Raw genomic sequence first — 25,571 nt, 5'->3', positions numbered from 1 at the left:
ATGGCAGCTTGCGACGTGGGAAGTGACGTCCCTAGCCTTGCGTATATGGAATAACCAGCCTAGCATCTGATTTCAGCGTTGCTGCAGCACCGCTACGGGCTGCGGCGTGCTCAAAATTACCATCACTCTGAAGCAGTAAAGCACTGAATACCCCCACAGCAGTTGCAGGGGTAGTATTAAACAGCTTTGCTGGACATCCACTTTCGCAGTGCCGGGATGGCGAGCCAATATGTTTTATTTACTTTAGAAGACTGGAGATGTGTGCAAGGTGTAGTAATGTATAGAAACGTTTGTAAATGATTCATTGCGACCTTATGCCTGTTTTTGCAAGAGTGGTACATATGTGCCCTTTGTACAATGCTCTTCATATAAATGAATTCGTACTTATTATGAACATTGTTCCCTTGGTTAGGGAAGCGTAGCTTCCTGTGCATTCCAGTTAATTTCCAGGTTCATAACATTCAATTAGGGGGTTTTACGTGCCAAAACCACTATCTGATTATGAGGCTCGACGTAGTCGGGGACTCCGGAAATTTGGACCACCTGGGTTTCTTTAACGTGCCCCTAAATCTAAGTACATGGGTGTTTTCGCATTTAGGCACCATCGAATTGCGGCCGGCCTTGCCAGGAAATTTCCAGAATTATACAATTTCGTAACAATAGGACTTACACATTCATTTCTCGTATACTAGAGTAATATGATTATTTTAGTTAAGTATAGCGTTACTCAGTCTCATCGTATTATGCATTACAGTGCTGCTCACTTCTTACACAGCTTTCCTTATTTGAGTATTCTTTATGATCGTTCAGGATGTTGTTCTTTAGTTTTAAGATTCTTTTAATTCTCTCAGCATTAATATATTTCATGTGCCGTACAGGCAATATTTTCAAGCTTAACATGTCCCCGTTGCTTGGTTTTTATCACTGGATTGATTTTTGATATGTGTCATTATTCCTTTTTGTGTTCTTTTCAAGCTCCTAGATTATTGGTAACATAGCCTGTAGGAAGATACGATGCGATTAAATATCGCATTTTCATTCTGCTTCTCGCAGTTGCTGTGATATCAATTTTTAAATAACTCTTGTCTGTTCATCGGGTAGCATGTGCTCTTACTGTGCAAAATAAGAAACTTTAGCACACTTTGCCTTCTTGCTGTTCGTCATTGTATGCGTACTTAGAATTTCGTTTATGCATGCATGTTCTAGCCATTCTTGTTCAATTTCTAGTTCATCGAGAATTGTTTCTGGTAGCTTTAGCGATTCTTGATGTGCTTTTAATTCGATTTACCTTGCATTGCTCATATTTTGCACAAACCTTGCACAAGTACTATTTTTGCAATAAAGTGTTGGTATTTATATCCTCGTTTCATTTGTTCTTGGCGCAAAAGTCCTGGCCTGACAGATTGTCAAGACGCGCCTATTTCTTAGTGGGATGTCATTCCCATTTTGTTTTTAAACATCGTTGCTGCATACCAAAAGTGGCATTGCGAATTCATTTTCGTGGGCATGTGCCTTTTCAGGTGACTTAGTCGACGATGCGGCGGCCGCGATCGGCAACAGTGCTTGGCGCTGCGCCAGGAGGTCGGTAGCACTAGATACCGACGCATCGACTCATTTGAAAACTGCGAAAAATGGCTTACGATTATCGCAAACCTTTCAAGACTACTTGTAGACCAGCTTTTAGATAACGTCTTAAAAGCGTTTAGAAGTCATATATGAAGAACCCTGGCAAAGCGATTATTTGTGTCTTTCCCAATCCTATTTCAAGACCAGCTTTTCGAATAAGTTTTGAAGAGCTGTTCTAGATTGTCTGAAAAAAGTAGTTAAGACGGACATTAGCAGGCGTGTACGAAGTTTTACCAACGAAGTTGTCTTTCTCGTCTCTTTTTTAAACCTTTCTTTCGTCTCTGATAAACGATATAAAAACGTTATGTAACTCTTTCGCGCTACCTGGGTTTAGACATGCAGTAGTCTGTGCAAAATCTTAAGCTTAAATACAAGTCAATGCTCACAGACAGCTCGCCAATATCAATGTTTTTCATGCCGAAACTGAAAAAAATGCCGCAATTATCGCCCTACGGAAGTGACGTACAGTGAAGAATGTGGAGAACCAGCGTCCGTGCTGTCTGCTTTCCTTGCTTGTATACCGTTCCGGTGTACCAGCGAAAATGTCCCACACATCTGCCAGCTACATAGTTAGTATATTTGTTAGCGGCTTCGTGCGCTGTGACAACGCTGTTGCACGCCCACGATGTTCATTTAATGCGAAGTAGTCCAGCTGGTTTTCTCTATCTAGTTTACATTCAACAGCAGAGCCTGGATGCGTTCTGCGTTCGCTCGAAGAGCGCAATGGTGTGGCCAAGCTTAAGACGCGGTATAGTCCGGCTTAACGCGGAGGAGGTCCACGCGTAGCGCAGTTATGCTACATCCGCGAAAATTGGACGCTCTACACTCTAGTGCGGCTGGCGCGGGAATAGAACATGCCCTATGGCATGCCAGAGCAGCTGGAACAGGGTGCATCGCGCACTATCTTGGATGACCGGCAGCATGCTGTTCTGTTTCACTGAAGCGAGCGCGTTGCGGTTGCGCCTTCGACATACAAAGAAGCACTCTCTCGCCGCGCACTTGACACTAGCGCTGCGGCAACAACTGATCGCCGCACTGCTGCGAATCACTTTTAATGCGCAGGGTAAAGTTATAGCGACCTTAGCGTCTACGGCATGACGCATCCGACTACATCGGCCGAGGTCTGGCACACTGAAAGCGCTGGACTCGTCGACCGATCAGACAACTATCGTCATCTGTAATAAATGATGATAACAGTTGATGCTTGGCATGGCCGCGCTACAGGGGCTTGGTGTGCGTAAACTGCCGGCCAGGGAGGCTGGGTTGCGTATAAGGAAAGCATATCGACTGGGCGCTGGGGGGCGAAAGCTGAGCGCCTATTGGCTCTCGCCGCAAGCCACTTCCGCTAGCATGGCGGCACCCAGGGCCGCAGGTGCCTCGGAGATTTAAGTTTGTTTACGCTCCGACGCTGGGCTGCCGCCATGGTGAACGCGAAGCAGCTGTGGGCACTGACCCTCATTTGGTGATAGGAGCACGCATCACTTGCATTGTGGTGTATCCGAGGCACGTGAATGAACTTGAAATGCTTCTAGAAACGCCCGTGCAACGTTGCGCAAGGGTGCTGTGCAGGCCTTTCACAAAAACACTCCTACGGGCGCCGACCAGTAGAGACGCGTGCACGTCGACCTCCACATGATCGCCATTTTCGGGTGGTTCAACCCCTGAAACCGTCTGGAAATTGACACCTGCTTGAAGTGGAAGCGCTCCGGCATCCAGTCGACACAACTTTCGCCAAACTCGGACCATTTTTCGTGATTTCACGGCCGTTTGTCACTTAGCCTATGTGAAGCCCCCGCCAACTCGAGTAGGGGAGCGGCGACGACGCCGGCAGACGCACGCCCGAAGATGCCAACCCCGACCACGCTGCAGTTACCGCGACGACTATGACCTCGACTACGGAATCGCATCCAATGGTTCAACAACCCGCATTGGCTTTGAGCAAAGCGGTTGTGGACCTTAAAACCGGGACGATGAACGACCGGCCGGGAATTGCACAATTGCGTCCGCGCACGCCAACGCGTATTTTCCCTCCCAAACGGAGAATGACCGCACAGGGGAGGGTTGGCAGATATCAGAACACAGAATAAGCAAGCAAAGGAGCGAAATTTACGGTGAGGAGGGGACTTCGCTCAGAAAGCAAGGATACAGCGGATAACCAGCGGAACCGCCGTTCGCCGGCCCACGAGACGCAGGCCACCACCCCTACCCAAGGACGAACTAAAAGTGGTCTTTCGACCTCACCAGGGACTGCCACTGAGGAATGTAACCACGCAAGCGCTTTCCGACGCAATAGTGGAGGCCTGCCAAGGAAAAATCAGGTGGGGCCAGTTCATTCTCCCCATCCGGTCGGACTCCAACATCGCATTAGAGACCTCCCCGGATGCAAGCGTCGCAATGGAGATGAAAGGCGTCACGTCTTTGAAGATCAAGGGAATAGCGCACCCAGTCAATGTCTACGTCACGCCAGGCGAAGGAACCAGGAGAGGTGTTATCCACGGTATAGACCGGACACGCCGTTTGAGACTCTCAAAGCGAGCATCCGTTTTCGCACTCAGGGCGTGGAGCTGGTAGAGGCCCGGATGTTGGGAGAGTCTCAGAGTGCTGTCGTTACTTTCTTCTGGGACGTCCTAACTAGATACATTTATTACAAAGGAGGTGAGAAGGAGTGTATTCCTTTTCGTAACACTGTCCAATTCTGCCAACCATGTCGGTAAGTTGTCCACCGCACCGACCTGTGCTCGCAACTAGATTTGCCCACGCGCCGTACCTTCGGAGTGCACATCCCAGAAGTAACTCACCAGGCAGTGAAACTACCCCAGAAACCGCACAAGCCAGCCCCTCGCTGGTTCTCCTCGGAGGGCGAAGATTGAGAATGGTCGCATGGACGAGAGGCGACCCACAGGAGCCGCTCAAGAACCCGCACGCCATTGAGAAACCGCGCGGAGCACGGAAAACCAGGGCAACAGCGTCGAAGGTCCACGTCGAGGCCGATACCAACCACACAGGAGAACACGAAGGCGAAAGCCTATCCGAGAAGCAAGTCACCCGGAGCATCCCTGGCACAGAGCAAGCCACAGGCGAATCAGGTAAGCTGGGCGCAAGTCGTATCTCCCACGCGCCGTACCTTCGGAGTGCACATTCCAGAAGTAACTCACCAGGCAGTGAAACTACCCCAGAAACCTCACAAGCCAGCCCCTCGCTGGTTCTCCTCGGAGGGCGAAGATTGAGAATGGTCGCATGGACGAGAGGCGACCCACAGGAGCCGCTCAAGAACCCGCACGCCATTGAGAAACCGCGCGGAGCACGGAAAACCAGGGCAACAGCGTCGAAGGTCCACGTCGAGGCCGATACCAACCACACAGGAGAACACGAAGGCGAAAGCCTATCCGAGAAGCAAGTCACCCGGAGCATCCCTGGCACAGAGCAAGCCACAGGCGAATCAGGTAAGCTGGGCGCAAGTCGTATCTCCCACGCGCCGTACCTTCGGAGTGCACATTCCAGAAGTAACTCACCAGGCAGTGAAACTACCCCAGAAACCTCACAAGCCAGCCCCTCGCTGGTTCTCCTCGGAGGGCGAAGATTGAGAATGGTCGCATGGACGAGAGGCGACCCACAGGAGCCGCTCAAGAACCCGCACGCCATTGAGAAACCGCGCGGAGCACGGAAAACCAGGGCAACAGCGTCGAAGGTCCACGTCGAGGCCGATACCAACCACACAGGAGAACACGAAGGCGAAAGCCTATCCGAGAAGCAAGTCACCCCGAGCATCCCTGGCACAGAGCAAGCCACAGGCGAATCAGGTAAGCTGGGCGCAAGTCGTATCTCCCACTGCCAAACATACACGTGTTACACCACCGATCATGCAACAGCCTGAATACAGAAGGGTAGTACACGAGAACAGGCAATTCAAAAGAGAATTAGATGAGGTTAAGTTTAGGATGACACACCTCGAGGCACTACTTTTAAAACAATCGAGCAGCATGCCAGAGCCAGCGAACGCACCCGTTATGCAGCCCATGACAACGCAGCAACCCCAACCAGTGTCGCTAGCGTACCTCATACAGCAGATGCAGCTTGTCTTTGCCAAACTAGTACAAATGGAACGCACCGTCAGCGACCTAGGCCAGGCGCAGAACCCTCGCAAGATCTACTGATTGAAACATTTTCGGGCAGCTTGTGTAGCGGCCGCTTGCAGGAGAAAATGGGAGGACATCAAGGGCCGATACCCGGAGCCTAACGTAGAGGAGAGGGAGTTGACACGTCTCTGAGCAATCCTATTCCCTGGCGTGTTGTAAAGTGTACCACTGTTACCACCAATGCCGTGTGCGGCATGACGGTGGTTGTGTTATTGGTTGCAATTATGTGAACTCGCATGTGTTACTGGCTGGTTTGCGACTCTTTTGTGCAACTGAGGGTTTAAAAAGTCGTGTTTTCATTGCGGGGGAGAGCGGAGTTCGGGCTTGGACTCGGACAGGCGCCTCGGCGTTTGAGTAAAGAGTCTCTTTACCGGACAACGGCTCTTTCTTCGCGCTGCCACTGCGCCCTCTAACGATCGAAGGGCGCCGACTTCGGACCTTAAACACCTTCCCTCCTTAACTAGTACTGAAGCTACCGGAGGATGAAGGGAAAGGAAAATGACTAAAACCGCACAGCACATTTTCCTTCTCATTAAATATAATTAAAAGCTACCTCAGTACTCGTTGTTTCCTGCTCCTACCGTTCTTGCAGTAAAGTTGATTTAATGAGATGTTCTATATTGCTAACAGCGGTATTTACTTCTTACTCTTTTACTAATAATGTAATAAATATATAAGCCGATCTAACAGCTCGTGGATGAGTTGTGGAATTCACTTTCATAAGAATGCCTTTATGCATACCTTATTTATGTGAAACTAAACCTCATTCATTCATTCAGTCATCGATTGATTGATCGATCTTTACATTTGCACACCCAGCTCCTTTGGTTATTTGCATGTGTAGTAGTGATATGGCGCATATGCGTGCTCTTGCGGAACCTGCTTTGGTGGCGTAGGGTCTTCGGCGCCGCGCTGCTAAAATTGAGGGGGAGGCAACAAATCTGAGACGCGGCGACCGCATTCCGATAGGGGCTAAATGCAAGAAGGCCTGTGTACCATGCATTGGGTGCATGCTAAAAAAACCTTCAGGTGGTTAAAATAATTCGGAATCCCACACAACGGTGTGCCTCATAATCATACGATAATTTTGGTGCGTAAGACACCATAATTAATTGTTTTTGCATGCAAATTAACCAAATTGCCAGTCAGCGCTTACTTATTTCTGCTAGACGTGTCTATCACGCTTTTGAGCGCTGCAGTCTAGTCATGATTGTCTTTTTGTGGTCTTTCACGAAACCACGTTTATTCACCTTTTGCAAGCGCACACTGGCACGTTTCATATGCAGATTTCACACGCCGCACGTGTCCCCGTGTTTCGAGTCAACAAAACAAAAAAAAGTGTCGAAAACAGGAATGCACCGGAAAAGGAGAAATAAAAAGCATTGCCATTTGTTGGGCGTGTTGGTAAACTGACTCGGGGTACTATAACGTAAAACTATTACAATATGTTTTTATTCCAATCTCCTGACGTCACATTTGCGCAACCGCCGATGCAAGCATCGGGCGATGACTCGCTGGGTTGTCGGAATACACCAATCAAACGCTCTCCTCGTTCATAGGAGGTCCCTCTTGTTTGCTTAAAAACCGAATAACATTGCCTACAGTGAGCGGCTTGTCTTACCTAATTGGCTAACAAAAAGCGAGGAGCACGCTCAAGTTTGAAGTTTAATGAATACTTAATGCAGATACAAAAATATTCATATTTACTACAGAAAAAGGTCCCATAGTGTAAACACTGTAGGGTGACATTTTATAAAGTTAAAAAAACACCAATACTACTAGACAGCAAAAAAGCAGTGAATTATAGAAATACAAAAATGCAAATACATAATGAGGCAAAAGGATAATACAATGGAAAATATAAAACGATAGGGATAAGCCTTAAGCTGAAGTACGAAACGAAGCAAACAGTGTTAAAAACGACAGAGTTGAAGTTGTGTTTTAAAAGACATATTCAATAAACGGTGCTATAGGTTAAACATATAATTGCGAAGCTGATGTTTGAACGATGATATAGAAAAGGCACACTTAAGGTTAAAAGGCAAAGAATTCCAAAGTTTGATTAAAACAAATGGTACTCTTTGCGAACCATAGTTAGTTCGTACCATAGGTGTATAAAATTGTTATTGGAGGAAAAGCGCGTAATAGTTGAATTAGTGAGGTGTCGAATAAGAACAAATTTGAGAAGGTTATGGTCTTTAACTGCTTGATAAGTAACTGTGCAGACATCAAATTTAATAGTATTGCCCATATTTATTATGTGCAGTTTCCGGTACAGATCACTAACATGTGAACGTCGGTTGCTCCAGGTGAGAATGCGAATGGCTTGATTCCGTACATGTTGGAGGGAAGAAAGGTAACAATTATATGTTTGACCCCAGGAAGCAATACAATAACTTAGATGACTGTGAATGAAGGCATAATATGATGTGACCGAAGCAGTCAAGTCAAAGAAACATCAAGCTTTTAGTAATTTTAGTAAATTTTCCGCTGTAGCTCATTAATATGCAAATTAAGTTTTAAGCGGGAATCAAGCTTGATACCAAGGAAGGAACAATGATCTAATAGTTGAATAGGAGGTGTGTTTATAAAGAGGGGCATAACTTGCGCGTTATTTGAGTGGAGAGGGAATCGAAAGGGCCAGCCCCTGCACTGAAAATCGATAACCGGATGAAGAGGGTGGAGCCAGCGTCTGCGATTGGTCCACTTTCCCTTAGCTTTTGGTGGCTGGTCGAAAATCACGGCGGCATGCAATGGAAGATCAAGAATGAGGCTAAAACGCATCCTTAGCAAAGAAGAGTTGGCAGAACGAGGTCGTAAACGTGCCGAGCCTGCTCTAAAATGCTACACGGCCACGTAAAAAGTTTTGTTATACGCAAATGATCCATGCTCTCCGGCAGGTTCGAGTAGCCAGTGCCTGGGCTATCCGTGGCAGCAATCTTTTATTCCCTTCGGAATGGGGAAGCCTGGGGCTATTGAGAAGAAAATTCACTTTTGTTCGGCATATTAAGTTTTTTTATGCATACACATCACTTTGACGCGGTGAGTCTCTGCGGTTCTGTGACTTCGCGGACATGCATGTGAAGGGGGTGCAGCCCGAAAACTCTTGACCAATAGCCGAGAGCTAATGGCGAAAAGGCATCGAATCGGAAATAACTATTTTCTTTTGTTCGGTGAAATCATGCATAATCAGTGTGTACAGGTCATATCAGATGGGGAGCTATCGCGGTTTTCGTGACGTCGCGGGACAGACAGGTGAAGGGGAGTTGTCCAAAAAAGTTGTCGACCAATCGCGGAGGTCTCATTGCAGAATTGTAATAGAAAAGTGTTGAATAGCTTTACGTTATAGTGCTCTTGGAAACCATATTTAGCGCCAGCGAGCAAGGACAGAAGGTAGAGAGAGAATGGATCACTCGGGAAGGTTATTAGCAGCAGGGTTTCCGGAGTCATTGCAGGTTTTGGTGGTAGATGGGCTGCTAAAGAGAGGCGGGTCAGACAGCACAGCTCGGCACGCGGCAAGTCAACGGAGGTAACGCAGAGGCGAAGGTAGCGGTAGTGCCCTGTCTGCATAGAACGACACATAGTCCTAATAAAATGGCTAGCCGGGTGGACACAAAAGTGGTCTTTTCAGTGCCAGAAAAACTCTCGAGAGTATGTTGGTTAACGGACCCGCACCGTAAACCAGCTGTAGTATGCTCTACGAATCATCGTAAAGCACCAGTGGGTTGCATAGAAGTTGTTGTTTATGAGCTTCCGCTGTCCTGTGGGGAAAAATACATTGCACAGAAATTAAGGCGTCTTAATGACTGGTTGCGAGAACATAGTCTAAACGCGAGAAATAAGCAATACGGTCATATGTCAACTCACTGTCAGGAATGCGGCTGTGAGCTGGTGCATGGGTCCGGCTTGGTTCTTACGAAGCACAAGAATAAAGATGTGCGAGAGATTATTGAGGCTCATGCGATCTGTCGGAATAGTGATACGTGTGTTAGTGGCCCTTCGGTTGACTTGTTAGATAAGGAGATGACTTCTTTGGATGGTTAAATTTTGGATGAGGGGGCGCCACTGTGCATGTGTTAAATAGGTAGCGCATTAGGGTGTTGTCTCCCTTCTGTCCTTGCTCGCTGGCGCTCGTATGCTTTAGAAATAAAAAGCACTCAATAGAAGAACTGTTGATAGTTAAAAAAAATAGTCACAGTTTCGCCTCGAAGGCGAAACATCGAGTGCGATAGCAACTTAGTAGACAGCTATGCGAAGTAAGGATAGTAGTTTTACCAGCCCCATTAACTCTTAATCATTCGCTTGCTAACAAATTAGCATAAAACTAATTTACAAATTAGCCGGGCTACCGGTGACCTTTTCTGTTGCAGGTTTCACCTGAACAAAGTTGGGCTTAGAATTGTCTTAGCCTCAACAGGAAAGCAAGGTTATTACGAGTCGTTGTTCCGGTAACCCTTCGTCGCCCCTGGTGCAGGGTTCACCAATTTCAAGCGTCTGGATACAGGCGTCGGTTGGGCCGCATAGAATGCAGGGACGCCCCTCCTGCCCCCCCCCCCCCCCTGGTCAGGCATGGGTGCTGACTGCTGATACCGCCGTCCCTCCTGAGTTACGCTGACCCAGTTGTTCGGGCGCAGCCACGTCACCATGCAACCTTCCCAAACTCCTATCGCAGCAGCACTGTCACAGCACTACCACTTGCAACTTCGGACAACTCAACCCCCTTTCTTTAGCCGTCGTCCACTGCTCTTGCAGACAGAACCAGTTCTTCCTACCAAGGCACATTCCACTGCACCTGGAGTGCAGCAAGGGGCTGATGACCCACGCGAATTTGCTGGGCGCCCTTGTGCGTGATGCACCGCGTTGTTTTCCCCCTTGCACTGCTGCAGCCCTCCGAATCCCAGTATTCAGCACGATTTCTCCCTCATAGCCGCGCGAGCATCCGAAGCCACCCGCACGTTGCCCGTGGCGCACCTCTAGGAGGTGGGTAGTGCTCTCGTCCAGAGGCAGCGACTCCACCTAAGCTGGATTACACGGAGACGCAACCATCCGCATCGTTCAGGCACCTCTGGACCATGAATGGTCGCCGGACTTTTCCCAAGACCGACTTACAAGAACCGACTCTCGCGCTGTAGCCTCCTGTAAGCTGGATTGCAGGAATGCGCAACCAGACCCCGGCCCTAACAGCGCGGTAACTGAACTCTCTCACATGGACGCAGTCCCATACCAAGGCCTCCAAGTAGTTGGATTACGGCGGCGTACCAAAGACCACCGGCCATATGGATATGGTCCATGTTCACCTGGGATTTACCCGGTGAACAACCATCTTGACCTTCCTTCGATGTAAGCCGGTTGTAATCAAATTCATCCGACTTCGCTCTTGTGTGCGTTGATGAACACCTTTCTCCTCGGTAATGGGCAACAGAGGTTCGCCACAAGCCTCCAACATGATCCAGCGATGGCGTAGCACAATGTCACACCGTTCAGCGTCATGCGCGCACAAGCAAACATGAACATATCTCACTGAATGTCCGCGCACACTCACTGTGTTAACGCTGGAGTTAGAAAGCGCTGCAACAGCAGCGAGCGAATTGACCTTCGCGCTGCCTCTCGCCTCAACACGAACTAAGCGGCGAGAACACAGTGCATACGAACAGGCGGCACGCTTCGTCCCCGCTTTCCTCCCTAGCGTTATAGTGCCTAGAAGAGGCAGTATGACGGGATGGAGCGAGGAGCTGCACAAAATATGCGGGCTAACTTATCGCTTTTTCATTGCAAGTTTTTGCCAGTAAAACACATTTCTCGCAGGTAAATCAAAGAAGTTCTTAAGCATGTAATATTTACAAAATGATTTGCAGGAATTTGCGAAGAGCGCTGCCGATATGTACCTACTGAGATGCCCCCTTTTCGTGATCGAAGCGAGCGCATCGCGCACGGTATTATTACTTTAACCTCGAGTAGCGGTATGGGCTCTGTGTCGCAGAGAATTATCTCCAGTAGTGAGAGCTAATTGACACAGGCTGCGTGAAAACACTGATACCTTAGCAGATGTGATGAGAAACAGGAGACCAGTCACTAATTGCCGAAACATGTTCACGTTTGTTCCTTCTTTCTATTAGGCATGTGTGCCTGACGCTGCAGGCACTTATGCAGCGCTGACAGCAGCTTACTGTGGGTGCTGCTACCGGCGCATCCGCCTGCGTACCCTTCTCAAGTAGTGCTGGTGCTGCTGCCGCGCTGTGCCGAATAAACTAACACCATCCTGGGCAGCACATTCAGGGAAGTACATTTTACGCGATACCCTGACTCGGAGAACTCCCTCTGGGAGGGGGTCACCGTAGCCATCATTACTGCTGCTTTTGCAGCTACCTTCACAGACATCATGCAACAAGCTGTCACCTTCATCAAGACACAGATTGTGCAACACTGCACATGCTGCAACGATGCTGACTGCACAGTCCGGTTCATTGTGGAGTGCAAGGTACCACAGAAGACAGCAGAAGCGGCTCTTCAGAATCCCGAACACCACACCACTACGTATCGCATGGCAGCATGTGCCGTGCTGTCCATGCCTTCTGCACTGTGCGTCGGACGATGGCCTGGGGCCTATGTCAATAACCATGGTTCCAGAGGGTATCCGCTGCCACCTGCATGACCATAAATACAGTATTAAGTCACGTATGTCTGCACTAGGATGCGCGAGTGAAGCGTGGTTTATGTAACATGTGCCTACCACACACATGCTGTAATATAAGAATATACAGACTGTGCATCTGACACTGCTGTGTTCTGCACACATAAAAATAGCTGGTACATTGTAAAATGTCAATTAGTAGTACCTAGCCAGGTGGTTGTTCGGGAAAGTTGGTTTTGCATTCTGTAACAAATATTAGCGCAAAAAATAAAGTGGCAAGAATAAACGCGTTGTGTTGTGTTTCAAACTGCACATACATAATAAATATTAGTTTGAGGCACACCAATTGTGTGTTGTCACTTTCTGTTTCGTGTGATATTCATTAAAAAAAGTTGACATCCCTTCAAGGGCTTATGTCGCCTATGTACTGTACTTCAAACATAACATAAGTGGTTCGGGCCTCAGCATTCTGTTGCGGCGCAAGCACACTTTAATGCTCAAGTAAAACTCTTGCTTGGGCTAGTTGGTTCATGCTTGAAGTAGTAAAGGCAAGGCGCAGAAGACCAGGACTCAGGAAGAAGAACACAAACGACAGTACCGGCGCCACTCACAACTAAGTTTATTTTCGCAACAAGCCTGCCTTATGTAGGTTATTCACGCCAAGTCACGCACAAAACTTTAGAAGTAAAAAACACAGCAATCTATCTTCCACTCAGGAATGTTATCTGGCACATATTATCGGATGAGCAAACAAGAACCACACGTTATCAGCATAGGAGGCAATTGACCTAGTATAGTCTTTTTTCAAGCCAATGGGGACAAAAACCAGACATAAAAAGTACCGTCTACGCTTCACTACCAACCAATCTATCCACAACAAAACACGCTTCAAACGCCTAAGGCCCAGTCAGTGATAAAACCCGCACGACTATGGGAATAATGGCCAACGAATAACACGGACAAAACATGAAAAATGCGTCTAAGTACAGTGTCAGCGTCAAAACTAAAGTCTCTAATAGTCACTCAAGTAAAAGATTGATAAAACATGTGACCGCGCGAAAAAAAAACACGTGACAAACAATGAAATGGACAGAAGTGATGAACGATAAAGGTCTAAAGAAGAGCGTCTGCGTCTAAAAAAAAGTGCAACAAAAGCTTAAGAGCCACTAGAAAATCGTCAACAAAATAAAACTAGTTAAATAAAAGGAAGACAAACGGTAAAACCAAATGAAATCACTCTAAGATGAGGCCTAAATGAAACCTTCTAAAAAAGTCGTCTCCTTGTCACTAAGCATAATGGACGGCCTGCTGACGCATGCGTTCCCCTCTTTTTTGATGAAATAGGCTTCCACAATTTCCCGCTCGAACCTGTCTTTTCCAAACTTCAAAAATTTAGTTTTGCTAAACTGAGGGCGAAATTAGAGCAGTCTCTGCAATGCTCTGCAAGAAAACTCCCTTCCTTGTTGCGCAGATCACGACAATGTTCCATTGCACGCTCATTGAAACATCGACCTGTTTGTCTGATATAGCTGCGACCACAGCTTAGAGGGATTTGGTAGACTACACGTGTCCTGTATTCAGTGAACTTCTTCTGATGCTGGATTGAACACGCCGGGCGTTTCTCTCCGTTCATGGCACAAAGTTTAATCTTTGTGATCCTCGTGTAGTGTCCATTTACAGATATGTTGATGATTTCTTGGTCATATTGAAGGACGTCCCTGAGCAAGAATTAGTTTCTACCGTTGAGAGAACCATGACTATCGTCTCGAACCACAGTCAGGGTCTCAGGTTTACCAAGGAAGTTCCGAGCTGTGGTCAACTCCAGTTCTTGGATATCAGGCTAGTGTTTCCAAAGGAAGGCATTTGTTGGATGTACAATCCGCGTTCTTTGAAAGGCCTGCTACTGTTTGAGAGCGCCCATTCCAAGATTGTAAGGGGTGCAATTGCTACAAATTCTCTGCAAACGGCTTTAACTAAGTCTTGTATTCATTTGGTGTCAAGTAGCTTTAGCGCTAAGTGAAACGACTACAACAGGCAGGCTTCCCGCCATGTCTGCTTTCAGCTGTCTGCGAAACGATGCTCCAAAAACAAAAGCACCCGCCTCTTATCAGGGAGCCAGTTTCACACAGTTCTGTTGCGGTAATTCCGTACCTTCATAAGGTATCGCACAACATTAAGAAAGTGGCAAGTGGACATAACGTTCAGTTTGTTTTCTCCGCGCCTTGCAAGCTGTCTAAGCTTTGTCCCATGAACGGAGAGAAACGCCCGGCTTGTTCAATTCAGCATCAGAAGAAGTTCACTGAATGCAGGACGCGTGTAGTCTACCAAAATCCCTCTAAGCTGTGGTCGCAGCTATATCGGACAAACAGGTCGATGTTTCAATGAGCGTGCAAAGGAACATTGTCGTAATCTGCGCAACAAGGAAGGGAGTTTCCTTGCAGAGCATTGCAGAGACTGCTCTAATTGCCGCCCTCAGTTTGACAAAACTAAATTTTTGAAGCTTGGAAAAGACAGGTTTGAGCGGGAAATTGTCGAAGCATATTTCATCAAAAAAGAGGGAAACGCATGCGTCAGCAGGCCGTCCATTATGCTTAGTGACAAGGAGACGACTTTATTAGAAGGTTTCATTTAGGCATCATCTTAGAGTGATTTCATTTGGTTTTACCGTTTTTCTTCCTTTTATTTAACTAGTTTTATTTTGTTGACGATTTTCTAGTGGCTCTTAAGCTTTTGTTGCACTTTTTTTTTGACGCAGACGCTCTTCTTTAGACCTTTATCGTTCATCACTTCTGTCCATCTCATTGTTTGTCACGTGTGTTTTTTTCGCGCGGTCACATGTTTTATCAATTTTTTACGTGAGTGACTATTAGAGACTTTAGTTTTGACGCTGACACTGTACTTAGACGCATTTTTCATGTTTTTTTTTCGTGTTATTCGTTGGTCATTATTCCCATAGTCGTGCGGGTTTTATCACTGACTGGGCCTTAGGCGTTTGAAGCGTGTTTCGTTGTGGATACATTGGTTGGTAGTGAAGTGTAGACGGTACTATTTATGACTGGTTTTTGTCCCCATTGGCTTGAAGAAATACTACACCAGATCAATTGCCTCCTATGCTGATCCACGTGTGGTTCTTGTTTGCTCATCCGATAATATGTGCCAGATAACATTCCTGAGTGGAAGATAGACTGCTGTGTTTTTTACTTCTAAAGTTTTGTACTTGACTTGGCGTGAATAACCTACATAAGGCAGGCTTGTTGCGAAAATAAACTTAGTTGTGAGTGGCGCCGGTCTGTCGTTTGTGTTCTTCTTCCTGAGTCCTGGTCTTCTGCGCCTTGCCTTTACTACTTCAAACACTTTAATGCATGTAGCCAAAATTGCAACTGTATCAGGTTTTCCCTTTGCTCACCGAGGAGGTGCTGGATGGTATTAGCAATGTGTCCTTCCTGCAGCAGACGATGCAACCACGTAGCCTTCCATACGTAAGCGCCGTGGTCCGACCCCACTCGCAGAGCATCCACGGCAAGAATCCTCATGCCTGCGTCACAGATCTGACGACAGCATGGACAGCATCAGCCAAGCGTTGCTACGACGGGCAAATTAGCAAGACCGATACTTACTAACATGGTGTTTAGGGCATAATACCCCTTGTTGCACGCAAAAACCACCTTCTGCTCGCCCTTCGGTGTGATGACCGCGATAAGGCTGCGGTCCACACATCCGATGACGCCGGGAACGGCGCCGCGTCGAAGGAACTCATCTTTCACGACCTCATCCGACATCCTCGGGAAGTGGATCCAATCGCTGCGGGTTCCGGCGTGGACGATTGCCTCTGCCACGAGTCCCACGCATTTGCTGACTGCAGGCTGGGTCGTGCAAATCGTCTCCTCGCTTCCTGCCGAGGCCTGATAACTTCCCGTGGCGAAGAACCGCAAAGCGCACAACGCTTGTCGCTCCACCGACAGCGCTGTTGCTGGCACGCCTCCGAGTCCCCCTGCCACTTCGTCGAACAGCCATCGCACAGCTTTCTTTTTTAGGCGAAAGTTCCGCCGAAACAGGTCGTGTGGCATGTCAGCCGCGTTCTAGGGCTCATTTCTCCCACGGCCGAGCTGCCGATCCGCCGCTACAGCGTACTAGAAGTAGCAGTGCAGGGAGTTGCACTTTCCGCGTTGTTCCGGCGGCGTCGCCAGTAGCGGCGGTGCTACCATCAACCAATCTTGAAAAAGCAGCAGACGAAACGCTCGCATACACTGCGAAGTACCTATATGCTTGACGCGCACAGGGGGTTTTGTTCAGGCCCGAAGCACTTCGTTTATTTGGTCTGTGTTCCCTGCTTACGATCAGACAGTGATATGCGTATTGTTTTTTTGCCACAGATGCTAAGGCGTGTTCTGAAATTACTATAGCGCGTCTCTCCTCGCCGCTGAAACCTAGCCGCGCTGTCGAGAACACGGACACTTTCGTCAGCGATCGAGTGCCGCCCGGATTGAATTTTTTCAACACGACAGAAAATGATCACTGCTATACGTTCAGCAACCAGGATCGAGCTTGTATAGCTTATAGCTTATGGACGCAGACGACAGTCTATACGAACTCGAGTGACCAGAATCATGTCGAACATTATTGCAATCAAGTGACCGCGTGACAGGGGAACGTTACCTAATTAGTCCCCGCAACATCGAAAGTAAGCGTAAATGAAGTTGTTACGATGCACGTTTGCTCTCTCCTTGGCACATCTTTCAACAGCACATTATAGGCGACGCCTTAGACGAAAACAGAAAGCGCGCTAATGAATAACGTCGAACAACCGGACTTGCTGCTCCTGACGCGAACAGAAAGGCTCACGAATTGGAAAGCAGCAAAGAAAATTTGTAGGCACGAATTGGAGTCACATATGTCCACAGAAGCCACTTATTCTGAAAAAAATCACTGCGATTCATCTATAGAAATCCCGTCGTGCCCGTACAGTAAACACGAATGAGCAGAAGGAGAGGACTGGCACAACAATGAGGCTGGAAGCCGAGCGGTACCTTCACTGACATGGAACAGCAGCTCATTGTCGCTTTGATGGAGGCCATGCTTTGGCGAGCAGTTTAACGACTAGTGAAAACACTTCGTCCATAGGACATCGAATCATGACCCGATGTCCAGGCACCTTTCGGATACAAATAAGACATCTAGTGGACGTCAGTCTTGGATATCTTATTACGAATGTCCCAAGGTTATCCCACATGGACCTTTTGTAACATGCAGGTGAATATTTGTTTCCCAATTTAGCTAAGTTTCATGAGCTTCCTCGTAATATAATTATGTTTTCTCGCATGTTCAAATTACATTTCGAAGCTGTCATGTGTGCAGCTCGTGCTTACGTCGAACACGAATTTTCTCACGCAGTTTACTTTGAAAACCTAAATTCGTTCAATAAGGCGCTTGGCTCAAGGCCGTGGAGAATGAGGAGTCCACTGCGCATCCGCACACGTGCGCGCGTGTATCGTGTGCACACAATGTATGCGTTCTTGATGCGTGGGCGCTCTGCCAATGCATCTATCACCATGCGCTACGACCGTTATTTGCGTTACAGTGAACAGTATGGCATATGCCCGTAATATGTACGCAGTATGTCTACATAATGTCCCTCGTGGACATGTAACGGATGTCCGCAGGACACGGAAAGTGCGAACAAATGGCCATGTGAGGGGCGTTCGCAGGATGTATTCGACACATCCCTAGGATATCGACGTCGTAACAGTGGATGTTGATAAGATATCTATAAGGGGCAATTTTTGTCACTGGGGATATGGGTACAGCATTCCACAAATGGGGCACAATTCCGTGGTCTATGTAATCTGTAACTAGATGCTCACCATACAGGCATCACGGAGTATGGGGAGACACGAAGAGCCTGTAGGGCGCTTAAGAATGATATCTAGAATAGTTTTCAGCACTAGTGCAATGACAGCATTAATTTTTATGGTAACGGGCACAAGAACAAATACCCTGCATTAAAAAAGACACGCTGCTTGATTTGCTTCAGCAAATCCTAGTTTGCGTAACAACGAAAGGAAGTTAAAATTAAGCAGTTACATTGTGGGAATGTTCTCCCCTTGGCACCCATTTCAACAGCATATTAAGTGAGACCCTGTACAACAAGAACTGCAGGAACGCACGATGTCGCACAATATCAGCCGCCGGCCTTCTTGCTTTTGACGCGAACTATAACATTCACGAATTTAAAAGCACCTGACATTCATAGGAAGCGGGCGAAGCACCACCTGTGAAACGCTTTCGAGCCGCACAACAGGCGGCGCATGCAAGAGTGGGCGACTGCAGCGCCGCGACTCCTTTCGCCACCAGAGGCGTCAGGTGCCCCTATGCGTCGCTGCCTCTGCGTCTAGTTCAATGTACCACCGCCGCCAACACCAACAAGAAGGCAGCCATTTTCTTTTCCCAATGGAACGAGGCAGTTTCCCGTTATTCCAAGATATCGCCAGGTTCTTTTCGACGTAATTATGAATAACTTGTGCGTAAACATCACTTTGACGTGTCGGTTATTGAGGATTCCTCACGTCGCTTGACAGACATGCAAAATGGGTGCGGCGTGAAAAATTTTGGCCAATCAGCGAGGGACAATGGTGGATTTAGAATAAAAACAGATTGCAATTGCTTTACGTTATACTGGCCCAGGTAGCATGGCATCCTGGATCGCAGTGAACAGGTCTTGTGGTATTTATGTGCTTTTGGCACGGCCGCCGCGCTGGGGACCCTGTGCACTGCCGACGACGACAGCGCCCCAGAGAAGCCCTGGCGGCTCCCCTTTTACAATCCCTCTTCTAGCCACCATACCTGTGCGCGCGAGACCTCGCAGACTTTCGCTCGTGGCGATGGTGGCTGAAATGCGCCTGCAATATCTAAATAATTGGTATCGCGATAAAATGCGGAAATGAGTATGATGAGCTGAAACAATATTTTAAGCGAACAAGGGCACACTATAACAAAACAGATTATTCTGTTATTTCACCCCTTCCACACTCTCTTGCGCCACGTAGGCTACTTGTACGTGTACATGTTGACATGTTATTCGTTTTACAGAGCTACTTGATCACATGCAAGTTTTGTCGTCGAACTTAGGTATTTTCGCGGACGCACTGCTATCACATCAATGCAAAAACTGTCCGCTAAGTCGGGGAACACGAGATCAGAGGACAATGAGCTCCTTTGAGTTGTCAATTCTTCGCGGCCACATTGGTTCCAGTGGCAGCCTCACCTTCGGGAAACGCACCATGCGGGTCATCTGGAGGCGCACCTGCCGCAGGAGGCCATTGCTCTCGTACGGCAGCAGTCCGGTCACCATGACGTACAGGATAACGCCCAGCGACCACACGTCGGCTAGCTTGGGCAAGTAGCAGATTCCCTGCAGAATCTCGGGCGCTGCGTACGCCTCACTGCCGCAGAATGTCTCGCTCAGCTCCTTCCGCTTGGTGTGCTCGTCAGCTGAAAGACAATTTGCAGCAGCTGTGCCTGTTGTCATGGCGCACGCACCACAGTCTTGCCTAATTTAGTCTGATCGTATGTATACATCAACAAAATGGGGCCACAGAAATCGTTGCAGTCTGCGCCACGCACTTCGAAACATTCTTGCTAGGGATGTGCGAATAACCACAGTCGCGAACACGAATCTAATACTGCACACTACCGAAGCGTATTCAATAATGAACTTTGGTTATTTTCGAACAGTCGAAACTAACCAAATAATTAGCAACAAGCGATGGTCAAGTCTGGTTTCTCCTTCATTTCCCTAAAAAAAATATCGCAAGTTATCACGAGTGAGACAACGTAAACATTCTTCCATGCAGTGTAGCAACAAATGGATTACACAAGTTTGTCTTTGGTTTCGCGTCCGAAGCCTACATGACAACCTGCGATTTTTCGTCATCTGTTGGATATAAAAGCAAATCATCCACGGTAAGTGAATTCTAACTTACGTGCACATTCTGCGTATATGACATGCTATCGCCAGGAAGTCATCGCGGCGTTTAGCCGACGAGATTGACAACGGACAAGGCAAGCGCGCTGCGTATCTCGATGTCAATCGAAAAAGCCATTGGTCTCGATAACTGCATGTGATTTGGCCACTTGCCGCTATCCGTAAGTGCTTTAAAAATCGCAAACGCTGCCAGAACCATGGTATGTTGAATAAGAATTGAGGCAAGGGGACGCATAAAATGGTTTCTTTACCCGCCCATTATTCCGAGCTTATGCGGAGCGTGCTTATCGTGCGTTTTGCGTTCTTGAATTTATCCAGTTTGGAAGTCTACTGTGTGCGGAACGCTGTTGAAATAAGGAATCGCATAACAGAAGGCGTCATATTGCTGGCGGCATGCTATCGTTATAATAATCCGCGCGCTTTACGGTATCTTTCGCCCATGGGTAATCTGCGACCACTCAAGTGCTTGTTAGAAACTTTGCCGCAAGCATTTAGCGTCATGCTGCAAGAAGTCAGTTGGGCGCGTTATGTTGAACTTACTGAAAACGCATAAGGAAGGAATTCATATTTTAGGCTGAATAAGACTCAGCTGCTTTTGCTCACGTATTGAAATGGGGTGATTATATATCTCATTTTATGTCTCGTGTTGCGGTTTTTGAGCACGGCGCGAATGTGAAAGGATGCTTATATGTACGAACTCGGTAACTTCTTAAGCGGTGAGGTATGCATCGGAATCGAATGTAACGGCCACTGTGTAAAATAACCGTTGCAGGGCCGTTTTGCATACGCTTACTGATTTGGACATGCATGTGCATTTGCTAATATGAGTTGACGCTTCAGAGTTATGTCATATTGACACGTGGACTTGTTTATGTTTTCCGGGTGAGCGCTTTTTGCCGCCTAACAAATGTTATCACTCAACGCGCGACGCGCCTGCATGTATCGAAAGTTTCTGGAATGCTATCGATGCTTCTATCTGCTGTCTGTTCTCACCGAACCTTGTGTAATCTGATGGCATGTAAGCGCGACGCGAATGGTGTAGGACTTTCTGGAGCACACTCGGGCACAAGCGATTTGTCTCGAACCTTCGATGGCTCCTCCATAAAAGCAAAGCGCTTGACCGGCAGATCAGATTTTGGACAATGGCCGCATGTGTTCGCCGCTATCGTTGTTCTTTGAGTGTAGACTGCTTTTGAGGGCAGAAGTTCGCCCAATAAAACGCTAGTTTCGTCAATCACAGTTTTGCTGCCTCCTTCACCGTCACTACTACGTGATTTCTGGTGGAGGTTCTTTACGTTCATGTACCGAACGCCCCCGCAAAGCCGCAATCCAAGCCCCAAACCCGAATACGACACCAACGTCGCCCAAGACCAGCGAGCTAGTAGCCGCAGACTGCAAGGACTGCCCCCAGAGCTCGGACTTCTGCCAAATCCAACCAGGAAGACCGTGGCAAGCTTGACAACCAAAATTGCAGCTCTAGCGTCCCCCATCGCGCTTCAGCAACCCAGGGAGGCCCATACCTTCCGTGGTGCTTTGTCAGAGGAACTGGAAAGCTGGCTCGATACCTTCGAAAGAATCTCGACCTTCAACAGCTGGACCTCTGAGGATAAGCTACGCCATGTGTACTTCTCCTTGGAAGATGCCGCCAGGACTTGGTTCGAGTACCAGGAGTCCACCCTTACAACGTGGGACCTGTTCCGCAGTAACTTCCTGAGGGTCTTCAGGAGCGTTGTCCAAAAAGAAAGGGCCGATGTTCTGCTGGAAACCCGAGCTCAACTACCCAGTGAGACCATCGCCATCTTCCCGGAAGAGATGACCCGTCTTTTCCGGAACTCCAACCCGGAAATTTCCGAGGAGAAAGAAGGCCGCTTCTTGAAGCGAAGTGCAAAGCAAGAACTTTTCGTCGGTCTGATCTGCAACCCACCGAAGACCGTAGCTGAATTCTTGGCGGAGGCAACGATGATTGAGAAAACCCTGGAAATGCGAGCTAAGCAATATAACCGCCAAGTGCTTACGCCGCCGTGCGCATACAAGGAACTGGGGTGTGGTGACTTTTAAGAGACCATCAGGGTCATTGTACATGAAGAGCTGTGTGTGCCTGAGTGATTTTTATGAGGAAACATGAAGTAAGAAGCGGAGCGTGATAACTGACTCTCGGGCGAGGTCACCTCCACAGCACTGCACGAGGAAGGCGAGGGCGAGTAAAAAGAGGGAGAGAAAGCCGAGTGGGGTGGAAGGAAGAAGGTGGAAAGTAATAGTAATAAAAGATATATATATAGTGGAGAAGCATATGCGGAGCCTAAAGCTGCGCTCTGAGGTTTGTTGTGTCACAGAATTGAAGCAATGCCGCAAATGCACGCTTGATGATGGAACTGTGAGCATTGGGGAAGAGTAGTCACTGCAGGTTGTTGGATGGCACGCCGTACCGGCGGTAAGTGTCGTCCAGAACCCGGCCAACTCGGCCCCGAAGGCAGGGCAGCGAAGCAAGAGGTGCGCTAGTGTCTCCACATCGTCGGAGTTGCTACACACGGAGCTGCCGGTCCCTGTGAGCCTGTGTGTGCGCGCAGTTGCGCCGTAGCAGCCGATGCGCAAGTGGAGCAGAAAACTGCAATCAGCACGAGAGACCCGCACGCGGGAGCAGACGGGAGGGCGTTCCTGCCGCGAAGCACTGGTCGGGGTGTTGCGCTGTGAGGCTGCGTACATGGGCCATTTTGCCAGCGTCGAAACTTGCCACCAGCTGGGTGAGGGGGAAGCGCTCACCATGTGCCTCCTTGGCGAGAGAGTCAGCCTCTTCGTTGCCCGGCAACCCAATGTCTGCGCCACCGTGTTGGAGAGTGGCGCCGTGAACGGGCCACCTCCATCGGTCTCGCTGCGCTTCCATCCCAGCCTACAGCCTCACTCGGAGACACCATGGCACCGGCAGCCCCTGCGGTAGCCTCGGACCATCTCGAGGAGGGCCCTCTGGTATAGGAGCCCCATGCTTCGATGCCGCTCCCCCCTTCCGATAACGAGGAGATGGACCAGTCCAGCTGCCGCAAACGCGCCCACGCAACGGAGAACGAGGACAAGGAGGCAACCGGGCGTTGCAAGCAGCCGCCGAGCGCTCCACCTTGCTCGAAGGAGTACACGGCAGCCAGTGAACCCGCGCAGCACCCAGTAGGGTGCCTCGATTCGCGTGCCGGGATGAGGGCACTACTGCTGCCTACTTGTGCAGCATTGGCCTTACCATCTCGTAGCAGAAGACTGAGGCCTTGCTGTTTCATGCCTGAACAGCAGCCTGTCGCTCAGTTGCCCGGCTGTGCCCTGGAGAGGACGTCCAGATTCTGTGGAGCATGGCAGTCACCTACCTGGGGCTGCGTATTGACCCCCGGCTGACCTGGTTGCCAGCTTCCAAGGCCCTGTACAGCCAGACACTCCGGTTCCACAAGGCACTCTCAGCGCTTCTTACCCGTGAACAGGGCTGTACCACCAGGCGGGCCCTGCGGCTCTTCGAGGCTGCAGCCACCTCACGGTTGCTGTATGCCCTCCCACTGGTGCCACTACCCCCACCTCGCCTTCGGAAGCGGAAGCTTCAGCATCGCTCAGCAGTACGGCTCTGCCTTGGCATTCGTCGCACCTCACAAGTGGCTGCCACTCTCGCTGAGGCAGGTGCCTGGCACCTGTCACTCCTCTTCCTGCAACAGGGGCTACGGCACATTGACAGACTACACCAGCTGGCCAAGCCCTCCTGACTCACCTACGTTGCCGGCTGCTTCACACATGGGATTGCTCTGTGGTCTCTATGAGGAAGTCATAGGGGGCACGAGAGCAAATGCTGTGCAACCACTACCACCACAGCGACCACCAGTCTCCATCACGACGGAGTTGCCAGGTGTCTCCAAGAGGCGCTCCCCAGCATGTGCCCTACAGCAGACGGCTCCCTCTCTCCTCCATGAGAGACTTGGGGACCATCTGCTCATCTTCGTTGATGGATCCCTGATGCCGGACACGGGCTCATCGACAGCAGCCTGCGTTGCACCCGCTGTACAAAAGAGCAAGCTGTGCCGGCTTCCGGGACATGCAAGCTCCACTGCAGCAGAGGTAGTAAGTCTCCACCTTGCTGTCAACCTACTGGCAAAGGATTTGCCAGCTACCCCGGCAGCCATCTTCTGCGACTCCAAGGCGGCCCTGGTCTGCCTGCAGAGACCTGAAAAGGCTAGCCTTGGGGTCACTACTGCTCTCGTGAAGACTGTCAGCTCTCCAAGAAGCAGGGTGCTCACTATTGCTGTACTGGATTCCGGCGCACGGGGTATCTCGGGCAATGAGAAGGCAGGAAGTCTTGCAAAGAGTGCCCACCCCTCCACAGACCCTCTTAGCCCTGCTGTAATGGCTGTGGATTTCACGAGACACAGAATGCATTAGCACCCATCGCCTGCCACCCGGACAAACTGGTATCGCTGGACCGCACTCCACGGCCTCTTCCACAGCACGGCCTCCCGCGCAAGGAAAGCTCGCTCCTGCTACGCTTGAAAGTTGGCCCCTATTGGACAGCGACCCACCGCCCTCACCTCCAGATCATCCACTCAGCAGCCTGTGCCTCCTATAGTGACCCAGAGACACTCGAGCACCTCCTGCTGGCCTGTCTTGCCTACCTGCAGCATCATGGCCGTCTCCTGCAGGAGTTCCGACGCCTGGGGCTTCCTTGTGCACGGCAGGAAGACCTCTTTCCTGGTCGCAACGAGCTACCAGCGCTCCTTAGTGTCGCCGAAAAGCACGACGACACTAAGGCAGTATCCCACGATGACACTTCTGCAACCCTTGCGGGTGCAAGGGTTGCAGAAGATAGTGTCAGCCTTTCCTCCTTTCCCCCACAAGAACCACTTCTCTCTCTCCAATGTGTGCCGGCACCCACTAGAGACCAGGGCCGCAGCCTTGGCTGACAAGGTGTCGCACGGTGCAGCACACGCGAAGAACAAGTGGCACTCCGACGCAGTCCTTGGCCAGTATGCAGAGCGCCGCACGAGTCTCTGAGGATAGCCACCGCCACGACACCCCGATGCTGGAGAAGTAGGTCGCCAGTGAGGTCGGTAGCAGCGAGCTCGGATACCGTCGACCACGCGGTAAAGCGGAGTCGACACTGGCGTGCCTCCGAGATGTCTGGCACCGTGCAAGCCGCAGCACCGGTCCCTTCCTTCGCCACCGAGCCATCGGTGTACAC

The 25,571-nt window shown here is 49.3% G+C and overlaps 1 protein-coding gene across 1 annotated transcript in view; it reads right to left on the bottom strand.

Annotated features, from left to right (window-relative positions):
• The window catches only part of LOC142575018 (testis-specific serine/threonine-protein kinase 1-like), a 127,439-nt gene that overhangs the window by 25,644 nt on the left and 76,224 nt on the right, over window positions 1-25,571 (bottom strand). The window contains exon 4 of the mRNA XM_075683992.1: window positions 19,655-19,881. Coding sequence (XP_075540107.1) covers window positions 19,655-19,881 — 227 coding nt within the window. The remainder of the gene's footprint in view (window positions 1-19,654; window positions 19,882-25,571) is intronic.

The sequence above is a fragment of the Dermacentor variabilis genome, chromosome 3, assembly GCF_050947875.1.
Source record: "Dermacentor variabilis isolate Ectoservices chromosome 3, ASM5094787v1, whole genome shotgun sequence".
Taxonomy (NCBI): Eukaryota; Metazoa; Arthropoda; class Arachnida; order Ixodida; family Ixodidae; genus Dermacentor; species Dermacentor variabilis.
This window is presented reverse-complemented; position numbering and strand designations above follow the sequence as displayed.